Here is an 18638-nt window from a genome sequence, read left to right as displayed (position 1 = left end):
TCTGTCACTAAATTTCTTTCATTAGATTTCACCTGCAACTTACATCTGTACGCCACACATTTGAGATTCTGAGTGTGTATTTACTGGTTCATTTTAAAGGGGTCATGAATTGAGAAATCAAATTTCCCTTGATCTTTTGACATGAAAGAGGTCATTGTACTGTAAAAACACCCTGTAAGTTTCAGAAATCAAAACCTACTTTTTTCTCCCAAAAACAGCTTTTATTGAAAAAAAGCTCTGAAAACAACTTGTTTCGGATTTTGTCACATTATGATGTAATAGTGCGGCGAAAGACCGCCTCTGCAGAAGAAAACCAATGCCTACTTCTACATCATCACATCTTTGGCCCCGCTCACTGGCACGTTAATGTCGATGAGAGGAGAGATGCTGGATCACTGGACTAAAAATAACATCACCTTCCAAAGGATCCTAATGCTAGGAAAGTGCTTATTTATTTTTAACTAAGTGAATGTCTCAGTGCAGCATTATTTTTTTGTTTAGTACATTTCACTGTGGATTCTTTGGTAAAAAGCAATTTTGCTGCATGCTTTGCTAACAGACTTTTACTGTAAGCTATGGACTCGACAGTAATGCCACAACATGTAAGTTACCGTGTTACTTCTAAAGCCTGTGTAGTGTTTTCTGATATGTAATGGTTCAAGTAAGACGTTCTTTGTCTCAAAATGGTTTATTGCCATTTATGTGTCAGTAAATCTCTGGCTAAAACTCCTGTTATAATCAATGATGCTATCTACACTCTTATTTACATCATGTTTGAACTGTTAGTTATGATGAAAGCCTTCGTGAGAGTGCAGAAATCGAGCACTGCATTCACTGTGCTCAACAGACAGTCGGTCGTTGGCTACAATGCTCATCGCTGCAACCTTTAATGCAACAGGAGTAGATCGAAATATAATGCTGTAATCAACACTTTTACCATTAGTTAAGCTCGACAGCTGTAATAGTAAAAAAAAATAGTAAAAGTTTTCGAGAGAGTTCGACATGTAATACTTATTTCATATGTAAGATGTTAGCCAATCACAGCAGTGGGTGTTTACACTGAAGTCTCACAGCAGACACGCCCCTTCCAACAGAGAGTTCAAATCAGAGGGTTAAAATCAATTCTAAATTACGAAAAAATTGTATGTAAAAATAATACAAAACATTATAAGTGTACCTCATAACAAGAAAATTGTAAAGTGTACCTCAGTTGCAAGAAAAATGCAACTCATGACCCCTTTAAATTTTTTGGGGGAATATTGAATATTTTTCTTTACATTATTCTAAATGTCTAGTTCAGTTAATGTTGCATTCATTTAGTTTGATTAAATTATTTGTTAAACGAATAGATACTTTATTCATTACCAACTCTTAATTATTTTTTACAAATATTTTGCACTATTAATATTTTATTCAACTTGATAAAGGTGAAATAGGTCATTTGCGACATTACAAAAGTTTTATACATAAGCAAATAAATACTTTTAAAAAATGGTTTTATTTTACAAGGAGCAGGTCGCTTTATGAGGCCGCCCATGATCAGCGTAAAAATATATGCTATATCGCAATTATTGTATACTTTCGCTTATAGAATACATTTATCATGGCTGACTGAAAAAGTGCATCACATCGGTAACTGAAAACCTTTGCGTGATGCTACATCCTCGCCACTAGGTGTCATTACAAGTCCAAGACGACATTAAAATTTACTGAACAAAGATTTAATATTAATTCTTTACTACAACTGTAACTATTTAAATAAAAATTCTAAAAGTTCCCATGATGCAGCAAAGGATATAGAAAATGTAGATTTCAATTGAATTTAAATTGAACTGAGAAAAGAGAGAGATGAAACTGAACAGTTTACAACATTCACAATCACAACACGACAAAGTTCGACTCAAATGGTTTCTATTATACTGCTAAGCTGCCCACAATGCACACATGTCTAAGCCTCAAAATTACTCATCATGTGGTCAGTGTCTCCAGTCGATGAGTGGTGTCCTGCTCTCTCTCTGGTCATTCTGAAGGCAGAACATGGTCAGCGCTGCCACAATATGTTCCAATCTGCTCCTGTTTCCAACATGCCTGGATCCAGAGCCTACGCCAAACAAACAGACGCGGCTCCATCCACCACACACACACACGGTTCAGTTCATTGCACACACTAACAGACTAGCGCACATGCGCGTACAAGCACATCTCTGTCCATTACATATATTAAAACGGATGGTATGCGTGTGTTAACATGCACAAGGAGCTCGGATCAACACACACACATACAGCGAAATCCAAAAGAAGGCCCAGTGAATGTTTCGGCACCATATGGAGCGGCTATTGTTGGGAGACAACAGCAGATAATTAGCATAGACGGATTTGCATTTATGAGAACGACTTCCATTCAGAGCGTAAACAACATAGCATCATAATGCTGACTATAGCAGCTATCTGTCTAGCAGGGGAACTCCTTTCTCAAACGTCAACAACACACACACACGCTGCTACTGCTGAGTTAGTGCATAACTGTGCATGGCATGAGTTTAAACATTCTCGATGAGTCTCCTTTAGTAACAGTTTGACGTCTTTTCAATGACAGAAACAGATCACACATTTGTTGAAATTGTTTTGCTTGTGCTTTTTTGAGTAAATCCATTACAATCTCTCTCGTTTTACTTAGACAATTGCTAGCACAAACACAATGCAAATACAAAAACCACACCGGCTGTGTTGGGAATGGAATTCTACTGTACGGCTTACTCCGCAGTATATTGCATACTGCCTACTACAGTAGCCTATTTAACAATGATAGTATGTGGAAACAGCACACCACATTAAGAGGAAAATTCATGGATTCAAAATGAATTGTGCCCACTATTGCATGCACTTTCTGCTATTGCTTTAGCACCTGATTCAGTAACAGCACTTCAATTGTCCTGTGCGCATTTCCATCAGCAAAAATTGAGTTTAAGTTGTGAAGGGTGCAGCAGTGAACCGCAATTAAGGGTTATTTTGCTGGGACTGTAGAGCAACTCGCTTTTTAAAAAATGATAAAAGTGCACTCAACTGCACCAAACACCTGGATATATGCCTGGTTATAATGTTCTTCTAGATCATTTCATAATTATTTAATTAATTAACTGCTGCCATGATCAGTAGAAAGTGTTCACAAACATTTTTAAAGTAGTATTTAATATACTGCCAGCTTTCTGTAAGTGATAATGTGCCAAACAAAACATTATTTGATGCAAACTTTAATTGCATAAAATTTTGATGCTTTTGTAAAAATAGTATATATCAAACTATGCATTATATACACTACCATTTAAATGTTTGGGGTCAGTGAGTTTGTTTTGTGTGAAAGAAATGAATACTTTAATTTAGCAAGGATGCTTAAAAGTGACAGAAAATACATTTGTAATGTTACAAAAGATTTCTATTTAAAATAAATGCTGTTCTTTACATTCATCAAAAAATCCTAAAAAGAATTGTAACACTGTTTCCTCAAAACCTTTAAGCAGCACAAATGTTTTTAACATGTAATAATAAGAAATGTTAATTATAATTTGAATGATTTCTGAAGGATCATGTGACACTGACAACTGATGTAATGATGCTGAAAATTCAGCTTTTCCATCACAGGAATAAATTACATTTTAAAAACATAAAACCGTTATTTAACACTTTAATTGCCATATTACCACTTTTTTTTACTGTATATTTGATCAAATAAATGCAGCCATGGTGAGCTTCTTTCCAAAATATTAAAAAAATATTACAGACCCCAAACTTTTGAATGGTAGAGTACACTGATAAAGTGTATAGCACTTGACAGAAGCAGAAGCACCATGCGTCACTGGTGACCCCTCAAGATGCCCTGGTTATTTTGAGAAATGAGTGATGTGACAAGCAGACGCAGCCTTTCATTCAGAAACACTTTGGCTAAAATGGCGCAACGGTTTGAATTTGGTTGAATGTTTCATTCAGCAAGCATCTCGGAAACAAAGAGTTATTTTTGTTAATTTTTAATCCAGGTTTGTGCAAATTTTTTGGCAGACCCATCAAAAAAATTCATCAACCAGACAAATCGTGAAAAACCATGATTGATATCGCCTCCAGTTCTTTTGTCACCCTGGAAATAAAAGGTCAAGTCAAGTGCAATGCATCATGGGATACAATATTGCACGCAATGTGCTCTGGTTCTATACTGCATATTTTTTACAAATGTAATAGGTCATTCGGGTAACCATGCATTCAGAAAATTTGAATACTGTGCACAGTGTACATATTACATACTATGTTCTTTCAAAAATAGCACATGCCTTTGCGAACAAACCCACCCACCCACACACACACACACACACACACACTCAAACGGAAGCTGTTCTTACCGAGCTGCACATCCATGGCGAGAAGCTTGTTTTCAGAGGGAAACAGAATCCTGGGGGGCTCTTCAGTCAGAGGAGCTGAAACAGACACAGAGCGTTATTTTTACTAAGTGACATCAAGCACCTCTGATGAAGCACACACTCTCTCCCTCTCTGCCCACACGTTCGTGATTGGATGAGTAAACTCCAGCATCTCGCCATCAACATCTCAGCGAGAATTGTCTTGGTCTCCCCAGTTCTCTCGTTTCTGTTCTTTTTGAAGAACCCCCACCCCCCCATAAATCAATCCTCCCCACATCCCTCTCTCCCTCCAGATCGTCCTCTCCCCATGTGGGCATGATGCTCCAAATTCCAGCTCATTTCCTTCGAGTCAGAGGTGTGTACGTGTCTTTCTCTCTGGTGATTATGCTGACTGTGTTTGTTCAGTTGGCTTTTCCCAAGCACAGGATTGCTGTAGGTAATACTACACGCACCATGCCACATACGTGTGCATTTGCATTCAGCTTTATGTAACTCTTAAAACTCGAGGATGTATATTTGTGTTTGCCGCAGCTCCAGATTGGTTCTGGGCTGAGTGTGTGTGTGTGTGTGTGCATGACGTGGGGGGTGCACTTAATAGACAGCGAGCTGGTGGAAGTTTAAGCCGCGCGATCGCTCATCCAAAATCCAATTTTCACTCGGCGGAGGAAAGCGCACTGGCCCCTCCCGACGGATTATTCCGGGTGACTGACGGATAGCAAACAGCAAATTAATGAATTATGCTTCCAGAATATACACATCTCACTGTTGACCCATGCAGCACATTTCCCTGTTAAAGTTATAAGGGAAATGGACACATTAGAACAGTAAGATGGTGTGACTTAAATCACATTATGAGAAAACCAGTATCAAACGGTGTAGCCTACATCCCAATTTAGTTTTATGCTAAAAACAACAACAACAAAAACATCAAATAACAAATTGTCATCTGGTAATGCTTAATTTTGGATAATCAAATATATTAAAGGGATAGTTCACCCAAATCATGAACATTTTGTCATTACTTCAGGGCTCAACGCTAAGGATTTTTTCTACTGGCCCGGTCGGGCCAGTGGTTAAATTTTTTACTTGCCCTGCCAAAATTTTCACTGGCCCCACAACAACAAAAAAAAAGTAAAAGAAAAGAAATGGGCCTATAAAACAAGCCTAGTATTGTTCTCGTTATTTTTGATACTGTATGTAACCATAATAAATAAGTTTATGACACCAAAAGCTACTAGATTAACTAATTTAAACAGTAGGCCCAAGTAATAAAATGGGAACAAATAATCAAATTACGAGCAATAGCACAAATAAACACAACAGAACAAACATATAAATTAAATAAACGGTGCTTTTCAGGTTTTTCATGTAGTTTTAAACAGATGATTTTCAGGTGGAGAAATTGTAATCTAATGTAACTATATAACTATATATCAACCTTTATTAAAGTTAATCTGAAAAGCAGTTAAAGATGCATAAATAATGTTTTGAAATGTTGAACATATAAATGTTAAATACTGTTATTTGAAATTATTTAAAAAATGAAAAGATACTTTAAATGTGAAATTAAACCCGCCAGGAGGTGGCAGAAAGTCACTGTTAATGAGTGAGTCATTGAGATTCAACCGATTCATTCAAACGGCTGATTCAGCTTTTTAGTGTCTTAATGAGTGAGTCATTGAATCATTGATTCAGCTGATTCGTTCGAAAAGCTGATTCATTCAGTAAATATACACCATCTTGTGTGTTGCTTAGAGACGCAAAACAGTGCTGTGGACTTTGTTTGGAACTATTTTCGTTGGCGGAATAGAGCGAAACAGGCGATTTGATGTCTAAAATGTAAGTCACTTAATATTAACTTGTTTATTAAAGCTGCAGTCCGCAGTTTTTCCTCTTTGTCGCCATCTCTGTTCAAAATCTGCAATTGCAGTTATTTGTGTAATTATCAACTTTACATGAGTTGTACTTCGACACGGCACAGCGCGGATGAACACACTGTTTGAGGAGAGTGTGAGGCTGTCAGTCACCGTGCCGGTGTGGATACTGTCATTCAGAATCACAGATTATTCTTTTTGGAAGTATGACCAACATAATAATTTTCACCGGAAAATGTCATCTGAACAAGTAAGTAACATCCACTTTTGTTCTGGTTCTTCTGACATTTCAGTAAATCGCGCAGATTAAATCTAAAAATCGCTTATCATATCACGCAAAACCGTGCAAATTACACTTTAAAGCTTGCAGTCCTTTATTGTCGAGCCCTTACTGTTACAACCTCAAGTTGTTTAAGTAATGACAAAATTGACACCCAATTTTGGGTGAACTATCCCTTAAACACATTTAGACTTGTTGTAAAGGGATAATAGATGTCATTTTAAACATATGTAAATTAATTAGCAGAAATAAGTTAATGCAACCCCTAGTTTTGACCCATCTACTGGGTTGACTAGTAAAATAAATTCAGAAATAAAAGTACTTTTAACACACAGTGGTCAAAATGGATTTACAACAGATTTATTTCTTTTAGTAAAGGCAGAGATGTGGCTTTCGGACAGCAAATAAATTACCACACAACCTATTTGTCAAAAAACGGTCGGTAATTCAGCTGGGAATTTTTATGTGGGTGGTGGGGGTAAAAATAAAGCTTATGACCGGTTTCAGTGGTTTATAAGGTGAAGTGAATTACAACGTCGATTTTGGCTTGTTTCTTCTTCACAAAGCCAACAAATGACTTCAGAAGAGTTGTAATACAGCTCACCACTTTTATGGTACTTTATTTAAGCTTGTGACCTTCATTGTAACTGCATGGAAAATAGAGCCAGCACAACCTTCAGAATAATCCTTTTGTGTTCCATGGAAGAAAGTCAGAATATGAGTTTGAAACAACATGGGGGTGAGAAAATGAAGAAAACTCTTTTATTTTTAATTTTAGGGTGAACTATTCCTTTAAAATAATTTGTTTTTGAGAATATGAGAGTCTTTAATGAGCCTGTCAAGACTGTAACTATCATAACATGCTTTAAACGCAGCTTGAGGACATGCAGAGATTGAGAGGACGAGAGAAAAGAGAGAAGGCGAGAAAGAGAGAGAGGATGAGTCACCATACAAATTGCTTGCTGTCTGGTAGAACAATTACACAGCTAATCTGAGCAATGAGCAATGTAGTGTCACCACGACTCGAACCCACAACCATGACAAACACCCTCAAAATGAAGATGCTATCGTCTCCATGTCTAAAAGTAAAAAGACAGAGAGGAGAATTCACTAAGATTGAATTGCAGCCACTGACAGCACCATTTATTTGCGAACACTGTCTGCATTGTTTGAGTGCCCAATTCACTAACGTCCACAAAATCGGTGCTATAAAGGAGGTCTTTGCACTAAAAAGCATCAAAATAGTTAAACCTGATTGTGATAATTAGTGAATAAGCAGCTATTTTTTGCATTCAAATACTTGATGCAAAAAAGGCGCAACTGTTTAGTGAATCCGTCCCTGAGAGAGAACACAGAGAGAGAGATGAAAAGAGAGAGATAGAGTGGAAATGTGGGTTGGCTTAGAAGCAAGGGATGAGTGTGACGGAAGGATAGCGTGATGCAGAAGAGGAGAGAAATAAAAACACTCAAGCCAGCACAGTGGGGAGACTGGTTATACTCAGCAGGGGGGAAGCTACAACCCAGAAAAAACTACAAGAATCAGTCCGTTTTTAAATTCCTCCATGCTCTGTTTGTGTGTTATCGTCCTCTTTCACACACACTCACACACAACCGTAGAGTAGCTTCTGTGTGTGAGATGAGTTCACGGAGTTTGAGACTGATATATTGACAGACTGCGAGTAGGAGAGGTGTGATAGCGCAGGATCCCTCTGAGGTTCACAACTCTTTTTCACCAACACACACACACACACACACGCAAGCACATTCAAACTCTCGCAAAACGCTCGCATACAAGTATGTAGCCTCAAAAGGTAACTGGACATGCTTAAAAATGTATAAACGTCTATGCATTAGATGCACGTTTCCAAGTTGGAAGTCTGAATTCGAGTGCCGCTCTATTGCACTTTTCCAGGCACATTCTGGATATTCTGATTTTACGAATTGAATGGGACACAGCATCACTAGAGGCACCTGTGTGAAATTGATGGGAACTGACTCCACAGCATTAAAATGATCTTGCAATCAGCTGATTGAAAGTAATAGCAAAAATAAGATGCAATGCCTCATGCAATAACATTCATAAATCGTTGTTTCATAATATGGCTTTAAGTGTCGAAATAGTTTTGAGGGCCATTGTACACTCACACACGCACACTTAAATTGTATACTTTTTTAGATAATAGGAATGAGGCGATATTAATATGAATTATTATCATTATAATTAAATTAATGAATTATTACTATTATTAAATACTAATATGATAATAAATTATTTGATAATATATACACAACGGTTCAAAATTAAAAAAAAATACTATACTTATATAAAATATTCTATTCTATTTCATAAAAATGCTGTTCTTTTGAACTTTCTATTTTGTTACTACTAAATGTTGTTTGGCTATTATTATTAACGGTCACCTTCTTTTTGGATCATCAGTCAACAAATTCTTTGTAAACACAGAAGGTTTCATAATGATCGCACAAGGAGGTGCAGCTTTAATTTAAAGATACAATATGTATTTTTTTTCGCTAACCTCTTACAATAACAAAGGCGTAGGTTGATGACGCAAAATTCCAGTTGAATTATGGAACTTGTCGTCAAGCTTATGGATCTAATAATGCTTATGGATGAGTGAATACATTGATGTTTTTAACATGACTGTGGTATGAAGTAGGGCGTGATTGCTAATGAGAGACAGATATCAGCGCCACACTCGAGTCCCGCGGATATAAAGGAATAAGGACATTTAATTCTAACTTACCGAACTACCCGCAAGTGCTGAATTACTACTCACACAGGTCGGTTTATTTGACGAATTAAACTTGTGAGGTAACGCAGTGCTGTTTCACTTGGTCTACACTATCATACATACTAAAATGCATTTGAGTGTGTTGAAAGTTATAATGTTATTCTATGTGTTTGTTGGCTGTATGAGACTAGCAGTAAGCTAGATCAACATTAGAATAACATACAGATCATATTCTAACATTTCATCATGTGAAACTATATAACATTGATTCGTTTTATGTACATTTGCTCACCTGTCTAATAAAGTACATGTATACGAGCTCTGTCAAGCCGAAGTTAGTCGTGGACGTGGAGCTCTCGGCATCTCGAAAACGCCACGCTGATATTGATCCTCATTTTAGTTCTCCTTTTTTCCCAAAGACTGCTTGCCATGGTCCATAATGTTTGAACGAAACAAAAACAATAGCGTGAGCGTGCACGTGCAGCTAGAAGTAACGCTGTTGTCCACGTCTGTCGCCATGGTTACTATGCTCGTACTGCACGAGCGGAAACCACGGATAACGCGGATATTACGTCAGTGACAGGCGACAAGTGAAAATTCCGGGACGGCCAATTATTTAAAATTGGAATTTCTCTGAAATTAAAAATATTTGGGAACTTTTGGGATATTGTAAGTACACAACTGCAGGAAATATATCACACTGTGATATTTTTGGATATTTTATTACAAAATTCTTACATATTGTACCTTAAACAGAGATACAAGTCCCTAAAACAGTCTCATTCATAGATCATCATTTTAAGGCTATTTTGATGTTAGTTAACCTGACAGAAAGGGATGTCGTCTGAGTGGGCGAATAATTCACTTTGTAATTAGTCGGTCCATTTTCTCCAGTTTGACCCATTCATGCAAATTTGTGGAGCACTGCTATACAATAAATACTATTTCAGTCAATATTAAGAAATAATTCTTTTGTGGCATTTTTTTATTTTTTATTTTGCCTCCTCAGAAAAAAAACGACCCAGACAGTTATTTTTAATCTCTCTCTGTCATAGTTCATATTGCATAACTCTTTGTGCAGTGCAGGGTAAATAATTCACATGCCCCTCTGACTGCTAAAACACAATTTTTCCATTACATATAAACCCAAAACAAGGGAACAGCTAATCAAAAACACGCACCTTAAACGGTCTGAGAACCTTTTCTAGAACACAGATGTAACCCACACCTAACAGCCTTACTTAGCTGCGGCTTAAACTACAAGATAAACCTTGTGTGAACTTTAGCCTGCAAAAGTGTCCTAGCATTAGCCAGAGAGCACGGTTCGCTGGCGAAACTAGGGCAGATTTGATGCTTGGGAGAACACGAGAATGTATTCATTGCGATCACTGCAGCACACTGCGCTGGATACGATTCACTTTTGTAGAGCATTCAAAATATCTGACTCTATTTTCAGTGATGACAGAGATTTTCATGCTATGTATTATTCCTGTTCAGATGTCCTTGAGAAATAAACTGAGATAAAAGGAAGCTCTGAGGGGAAGAACTACTGGAGTGGAATGTAAAAAAGGTGGAATGTGTGTTACTGCTGTGTGTGTGTGCAGGGCCGTAAGGTAATTGGGTGAAAGAATTCTATGGTTTTACGCATAAGGACATAATGAAAAAAATCATCTGGTGGTTAGCAGGTCTTAGGTAAATACAACCTCAGATGAACAACAACACATGACACTCTGGTCCTGCAACCTAAATTAAAAAGAAATAAAATAAAATATGTTCCTATTAGGATAAAATAAAGTGGATTCATACTTAGAAATACTAGCTATGGCCCTGTGTGTAAATACCATAACATAGAATAAAAACAATAGCAGAGTCGGAAATTCCCCAACATGCAGGAAAATGAGAGTGTGTGTGTGCATTATTGGGTGACTAAGAAGAGTTTGGTTGTCGCACTCTCACTTAGCGGCATCTGTAATTATTCCTTAATTAATTATGATTACATAACTCTCTACTGATTACGGGCACATGTGCACACACACACACCCCGACACTTACACAAAACACACACACACACACACACACACACACACACACACACACACACACACACACACACACACACACACACACACACACACACACACACACACACACACACACACACACACACACACACACACACACACACACACACACACACACACACACACACACACACACACACACACACACACACACTTTTCTTGTCCTGATTAGACTTGACAGATGCAAGGTGTTGGGAGCATGTGTAAAGAACGTGCTATCGCAGCCCCACTGCACTATAGGGGATTTCAAGACAACGGGGCTCCAATCAACATGGAGATCAATGGATAAACAAACAAAACACTCTCTTACCCGTGTATCATTTTGTAACCATTTAATACCTACCCTGCCACTCAGCAACGCTTCACCTGCAGGCTACAGTACCCACAAACCGTTCCGTCATCTATGGGCGACTGAATCGAATCTGAGCAACTGTCCTCGCCTGACCGTTTCCATAGAGATACAGTGGGAAGAGCACAAGTTGGTACAGGTGGGAGAGGTAAAGTAAGGTTGGCATTGTCCCTGGAACACTCTGTCGCAAGTCCCTCCTGGGCACACACGCTTACACTGCTCCAAACCTGCCGTTGGCATGGACACCACGCAAGTGTCCATGGAAACCACATTGTCTGAACTAAAATAGCAATAGGAAATGCAAGCTACTTTTGGAAACTGTTTTCCAACACACAGCTCAGCATCCGGAAGCTGGACGCCTCTTCTAAAATTATTCTAAAATTCCTTGGCAGAATAAAAATAAAAAATGTGACAAATGAGAGATAACTAGGGGTTTTGTTTTTTCTCTGGAGAAAAAAAAAATCTGAGAAGCAGGTAACTTGTGTAAAAGCCTCAATTTGATCTCCATTTTAATCACATTGCTGTCTAGGGCAAATAATCAAAATATTAAAGATTTGTGATTTCTTTCCTAGAAGAAATGACTGATAGTTTCAAGGACATTCATGTTCTTTTAAAAGTATTCATTTATTGAGACATGATTCCAACTTTAATATGTAAAAACAGCATTTTATATGACCTGTGGTTACTAAGGCATGCTCAAAGCAAAAGCCCAAAGTAAAATAAAATAATAATGAATAACCAGAATTATGAATAATTCATTTTCAGGGTAGTTATGATAAACTGAAAGGTGCTAGAAAATAAAATGGGCTGGAGAAAATGAAATGGGATGGAAAGTTAATGTCTGACACTGAAAAAAAATATTTTATATAATAAAATATTTATTATATATATTGTAAGGGAAATTATATATACACACACACACATACATATATATATATATGTATAAATAAGTTCCCTCACAAACTGCTGGTTTCAGAGACATTTTACCCCACACGATTGGATTGGCTTATATAATGAAGTGATATAAAAAAAATTATGATTTGTCCCATTAAGTGTTCTTTATTGCAAAAAAATCTGATGCTTGTATTCATTACTGAGCACCTCAACCATTTCTAATGATTGTATATTCTCTGTTGCCATTTATCTAATATAAAAACACATTCAGCCTTTTTTATTTTTTTGTCTGTCTTTGTAACATTATCTTGTTTTCTCCAACTACAGGCAAAGCATGATGAATCACTGGGTGAGAAAGAGGGCAGCAGACCAGCCAGGTCAACGTGCAGGACATCAGACTCTACAAGAGCATGACGCTCCTGTGTCCTGCACTGATATATCATAGGACAACGGTAGTGTACCGAAAGGAAACTTATTCACTGTTAAAACCCAGCCTGAATTATTATAATCAGTTTCTATGACTGATATGGAGTTCACACCCAAATACACACATACAGCTCACACAGGAAGTACGTTTTTCTCTGTTTGTGTGTGCAACGTGCATGATTAACTGTTTAAACACTTTTTTGGCCCTCTTGCCTCGAGAGAGGATGTACAATAGCACTGATTCACATCATTGGGCGTGTATTTTTGTAGGTCAGTTTCACGCTTCAAATTTTCAGAAATGCACGCGCACAGAAAGGCACAAAAAAAACCACCGCTCCAATCGTTGTTGACGAAAACCATGTCCGCAGTAATAGACTGTCTGTAAGTACTCAAAAACAAGAAAATGATTCTGTGTTCTTCCGCTAACTTCCTCCCTCGGGCACACAGGCAGCTCCACCAGATAACCCGCTGCAGAGATGTACCATCGAGGCAAGTTTCTGTAGCAATTATGGAGACGTACTGCTGTAACCAGCTCAAAACAAATTGAGCTATAGTGCTTTGATTCTGCTGTAACTGCTATACGACTCCTAACATCAAAACTCTGTGTCCGTGACGAGGGTTAAATCGAGCTACGGACTAAATTTTACTGTTAATGGTGGTTTTTCCGTTGAGAATCATTTGCTCTCCTGGACTATAAGTTCCATCCAGGAAATTGTCCCTGAGAGTCTAATGCCATCCTAAAATAGGCTTTAAATGAGCACGGGAAAAGCAGCGCAAAGTGTTTTAATAGGTTTCAACTGAATGAGGGTTTAGGAAGGAAGAGAGAATAACATCTGACCTCTTTTCACCTGTATGTGCCGTTTTATTGACCTGCTATAGTGGCAGAAAGGACAGAATCCACAAGGGGCCAATAAAAATATGTTTAATCGTAGACAGAGATGTTTAAACGTAAAAATATAGATGAAAATGACCTTTCCACTGCCGGCTTAGTGTTGTGTCTGTATAAATGTCATTCTATATCTCTCTCTATCTCTGTTATTGTGAGTGTAGAGCGGTAATAGAGGTCAAATGTGTGTAGTGGGAAGAGCACATGCTCATGACACATATGAGCAGTTGTGCTCACGGGAAAGCAGGTCTGGCCTTGTGTCAAAACTCAATCTCATTCTTCCTCATTGTCGCTTGACTACCCTAAAGGCCAAAAGCCTATGAAAAATAATAAGAAATGGCTGTGTTTTCATTAACCACTTCATCACTGCATTTTATATTAAAAGATCCTGGTTACTATGTACACATTATTTAAAGCTGCAGTGTATAATTTCAGTGGCACTAAATGCTATTTTACATGCCAGGTGCAAGTCTGCACTAAACACTTTTTGCCTATTTTATCTATACACTGTAATAAATGTTGGTAATTTTTACAGAAAAACACTGTAAAGATATCTTACCATTAACAGTGAAATTGTAATTGGTTTAACATCACATTATAAGCAATTTTACTGTAAAATACAGTCAAATGCATGGTTTTGCAAGTAAAAACTGAATTGCCATATAATTCACAGTGAAAAACAGTAAAAGGACAGTTTCAGATGTTCAACAGTACAGTTTATGCCAGTAATGTGCATTAGGTTGTTTTGTGTAACACTTTGTTATTTAGTTAATTATTGAATTATTTTAGTGTCATGTGTCTACGTGTAATGTTTTGTATGGTTTCCATTTACAATGAACCCTGATTCCTCATGTGGCTTTCTACAACCTGTATCATTATGGTGGTTATCAGTAAATATTGCAGTACAAAGCAGATTTTAACGTATTAACATTATATAACTTAATGAAATACAGTTATAAGTTGTCAAATATACAGGCACCTATAAGCCATCCTGTAATACCTGAAACATTTTCACTGTATATTATAAGGTGAATTTCTTGCAATCACAGCTGCCGTGTTTTTATTGTAAATTTAATCGAATATGTTTCAAAGTGTAGATCATAAAATGCGGGACTTTTTTGTTGAATAGTGAATAACTACACTAATGAACACTAACGAAAGAAAAACCTTTTTGTCACTATCTTACACTGTTCTGTTATTTTCTGTATTCGGTCTGTGTTGCAAAAATACATCTACAATACATTCAATTACAGAAAATGTCTTTTAAAAATAAATAAAAAAACAAAAATGAAAGAAATGGTTCAAGCACTCTCATTCTAAACTATGATTTTTTTTAAATCCGTGAAACATAAAAGGATATAAATGAGGGATGATGACTGACTATCAAGCTCAAAAAAGCAGTCCATATGACTCACGTACTATATTTTGAGTCTTCTGAAATCATATGATAGCTTTGCGAGAAGAATAGACTGAAAAGTTGTATTGACTGAAAACTTGTGCATTAATGATACATACACCAAAGTCACTGTTAACAAAAGCATGACAGTGAGTGTGCCTGAAACCAAAAAAGAAGCAAAAAAAAAGAATAATACAACACGCTCGAAAAAACAACCGACCCCTCTCAGCAAGACTATCACAGCAAGTGCTCTCACACACTGAAGAGACGTCACATGGTACTACCTGTCACGCTCAAATAGGTCGTCCTCCGCACCAGGAAGCCTCCGAAAACCAGCTCACAGGTGTAGTTGCCGATGTCATCCTCCCTCACTTCCTGTATGGAGAGCAAGTCTGCGGTCTGTAGCACGCTGCTCCTCCACTGCTGCACATTACACTCCTGCACACCCGTAGGCAAAGAGAAATAGAGAAAAACTATAGAAACAAAGAGACTACACCATATTGCATGTGTATACACATTTGTATATTGTCATAATGAAAAATTTTTATGACTGGCGGAGGGGAATTCAATAAGAATTACTGTGCTTGCCGACAGCAAGCAAATCAAGTAATGGCACAAACACGCCCCACAAAAATCAGTGCTAAACACAATTTCTTGATCTTGCGGGTCGCAACGCAGCGATCCAGACACCCGAATTGGCTCTTTAAAATGCAGAAGGTGCACTCGACTGTATTTTATAACGCTCTTATGCTAATTTGATCATCATTTGATGAATTACTGCTACCATGATAGATAGAAAATGTACACAAACACTCTTTTAAATAATTTTCTGTTTATGGCTTTGAATGTGCGGTAAAAGCACATTGTTAATTGCCCTTTGTGAATAAGACAAAGTATAATAACCGTAATTTACATAAAAAGGAGGTGTGTTTGCACTGAAAAGAATGACAATGGCTTAATTTAAATTCTCGGAACAGGTGCCATGACGCTGGATCGCAGGTGGTTTGTTATTAAGATGCTGTTTGTGCACTGAAAGGGCGCAACTGTTAAGTGAATTCACCTCACAGTATCTCACACCGTACCTTGTACCACGTTATCTGCGTTTTTTCCCCAGGCTGAACGTAATCCTGGATATCAGGGCAGGAGATGTCTTTACTCTTTCCCAGTTCTCCTTTCTCAGTGTAGCGCAGTTTTGAGTTATAACATCCTGCTGTGTCATTATCGGCAACCAATAGAGTCATAGACACCTTCATACAAAACGTGGAATTCCTGTAACACACACACACAGAGTATAAAATTTGTGCTTTCTGCAATCAGATTAACACATACTCACCCAGAGACATTGGGTTATTGTGTTATCTCACAGATCCTATACACTAACAAATTAAATCAGGTTTTATTCTTGTATAATTAATTTATTCAACCATGATAGATGTAATTTGACCACGATGGAACACAATTTGTCTGCAATTTTCATGTGGGGTTACAAATAATCAGCGTTTTACTTACGGAATATGAGAAGCAAATGAATAGAAAATGTTTTCTCAAAGGCTTTAAAGGGTCATTTCATACATTTTTTATCCCTTTACATTTTCCCCGAGGTCCCACTTATAATGTTCGTTAATGTTTTTCACCAGAAAAACATGTCAAAATTAATATTCCATCCTCTCTTTGACCCTTAGAATTAAACTACATGTGTTCTCTTACGAGAGGTTCTCTCGTGCTGCGTAATATCTTACACTAGGGGAAAACCTCTTTTCCACGAGATATTGAAGCCAAAAATTATCCTTAATTTTGAATGAATGTAAAACGCGTTGCGGCAGCATGCAGACATAGGCAAGACGGCTCGCGTGCCTATTGGCTGTCCTGCGGCAACTGCAGCAGCCTATCGAGAGAGGCCCTTGGTGACGTCAGATCCAATGGGGGGCGCTTCGCGCCCACTACGTCACGTCCCGCCGAGACGGGCGTGGCCTGGGCCTATAAATACAGCTCGATGGGCTGATATAATCTGATTTTTCATCTCTTCAGCGAAGCTCACGCATCGCTGGATCCGGAGTGAAGAAGCCGCGCCGTCTGAGAAAAGCCTTCTACGGGACGAGCCTTTGCATCTGAAGCCGCTGGCCTTCATCTCGCCGCCTTCAGTCGCCGTACCTGCTACGCTTTCCGGTGTTTATATCCTTTTACTCCGCTGAGTGTGTGTTCGCCGCTGCGACTCACACTCTTTCTATCTAAAAGAGCAGCGTCTTTTTAAAGATGCCTCGTTCCTGTGGCTTGTGCCGAGCCGCACTCAGCAACGGGGACCGCCATGTCATCCACGTTTCCTGCCTGGGTAAGGATCATGCAGCTCTTGCGCTGGCTGATGGCGGCTGCCATCATTGGGAGCTATTGCCCATGGTGACTCTGAGGACTCGCCTGGCATTTTTCTCAGAGTCTGCACTTCCGCCCGCTATAGTGCTGCGCCGTAAAAAGCGCCGTACTCAGCGGGTCCCCGAGCCTTCTCCAGCCCGTGAAAGCTCGCCGGTTCACCCGCCAGCTTCACCAGCTTCACTCGAGTCGCTCACCGAAGGACAATGGCCGCTGTCCGCCGCCGCTTCCGCCATTGATGACGATGAGATAGCTGTATCTGTAGAGGAGGCCAGCTGCTCTATCCTGGCGTCGGACAGTGAGGATTGGGCGAGCTCTGTGGACCTCCCCCCCTCGAGGCGAGCCTCGGCCTTGAGTGGGCGGCGCCCGCACACAACCGACTGGATGGATGTTTCCTGCAAAGGGACCGCACTCCACCGTCTTCTAGGCCCGCGCCTTTTCTTCCTGAACTTCATGAAGAAGTTGTGAAGTCTTGGAACGCCCCCTTCTCAGCCAGATTGCATACCTCTGTCTCAGCAGCATTCTCCGTGGTGGACGGTGCTAAAGACAGAGGATACCACTCTCTTCCTCCAGTAGAAGAAGTTGTAGCGGCCCATCTTTGCCCGCCCTCTGCTGGTTGGCGAGCTAAGACGGCGCTACCTTCTAAAGCTTGCCGCACTACTTCCGCTATGCACAGCCGCGCTTATACCGCCGCTGGGCAGGCTGTATCGGCATTACACTCAATGGCCGTACTGCAGATCTTCCAAGCCGACCTTCTCCGAAAACTGGATGAGGAAGGACCGGAAGCTATCAGCGTGCCGGATTTGAGGAGCGCTACGGACCTGGCTCTTCGCGCCGCGAAATCCGCTGCACAGGCCATTGGGCGGAACATGGCTTCTCTCATCGTTGCTGAGAGACACCTATGGCTGACGTTATCTGAGATGCCGGAC

At 39.0% G+C, this 18638-nt stretch overlaps 1 protein-coding gene across 2 annotated transcripts in view; it reads right to left on the bottom strand.

The window, feature by feature from the left end:
• Positions 1–18638, bottom strand: part of il1rapl1a (interleukin 1 receptor accessory protein-like 1a) — a 121222-nt gene that overhangs the window by 18474 nt on the left and 84110 nt on the right. For both annotated transcript variants that reach the window (XM_056260696.1, XM_056260697.1), the window contains exons 4-6: positions 16428–16614; positions 15630–15783; positions 4389–4463 (exon numbers count right to left, since the gene is read on the bottom strand). In XM_056260696.1, the coding sequence (XP_056116671.1) occupies positions 4389–4463; positions 15630–15783; positions 16428–16614 (416 nt within the window). The remainder of the gene's footprint in view (positions 1–4388; positions 4464–15629; positions 15784–16427; positions 16615–18638) is intronic.

Source organism: Rhinichthys klamathensis, unplaced genomic scaffold, assembly GCF_029890125.1.
Source record: "Rhinichthys klamathensis goyatoka isolate OS25496 unplaced genomic scaffold, OSU_Roscu_1.1 h1tg000177l_1, whole genome shotgun sequence".
Lineage (NCBI taxonomy): Eukaryota > Metazoa > Chordata > Actinopteri > Cypriniformes > Leuciscidae > Rhinichthys > Rhinichthys klamathensis.
The sequence above is the reverse complement of the archived record's forward strand: the minus strand, read 5'-3'. Positions and strand labels throughout refer to the sequence as shown.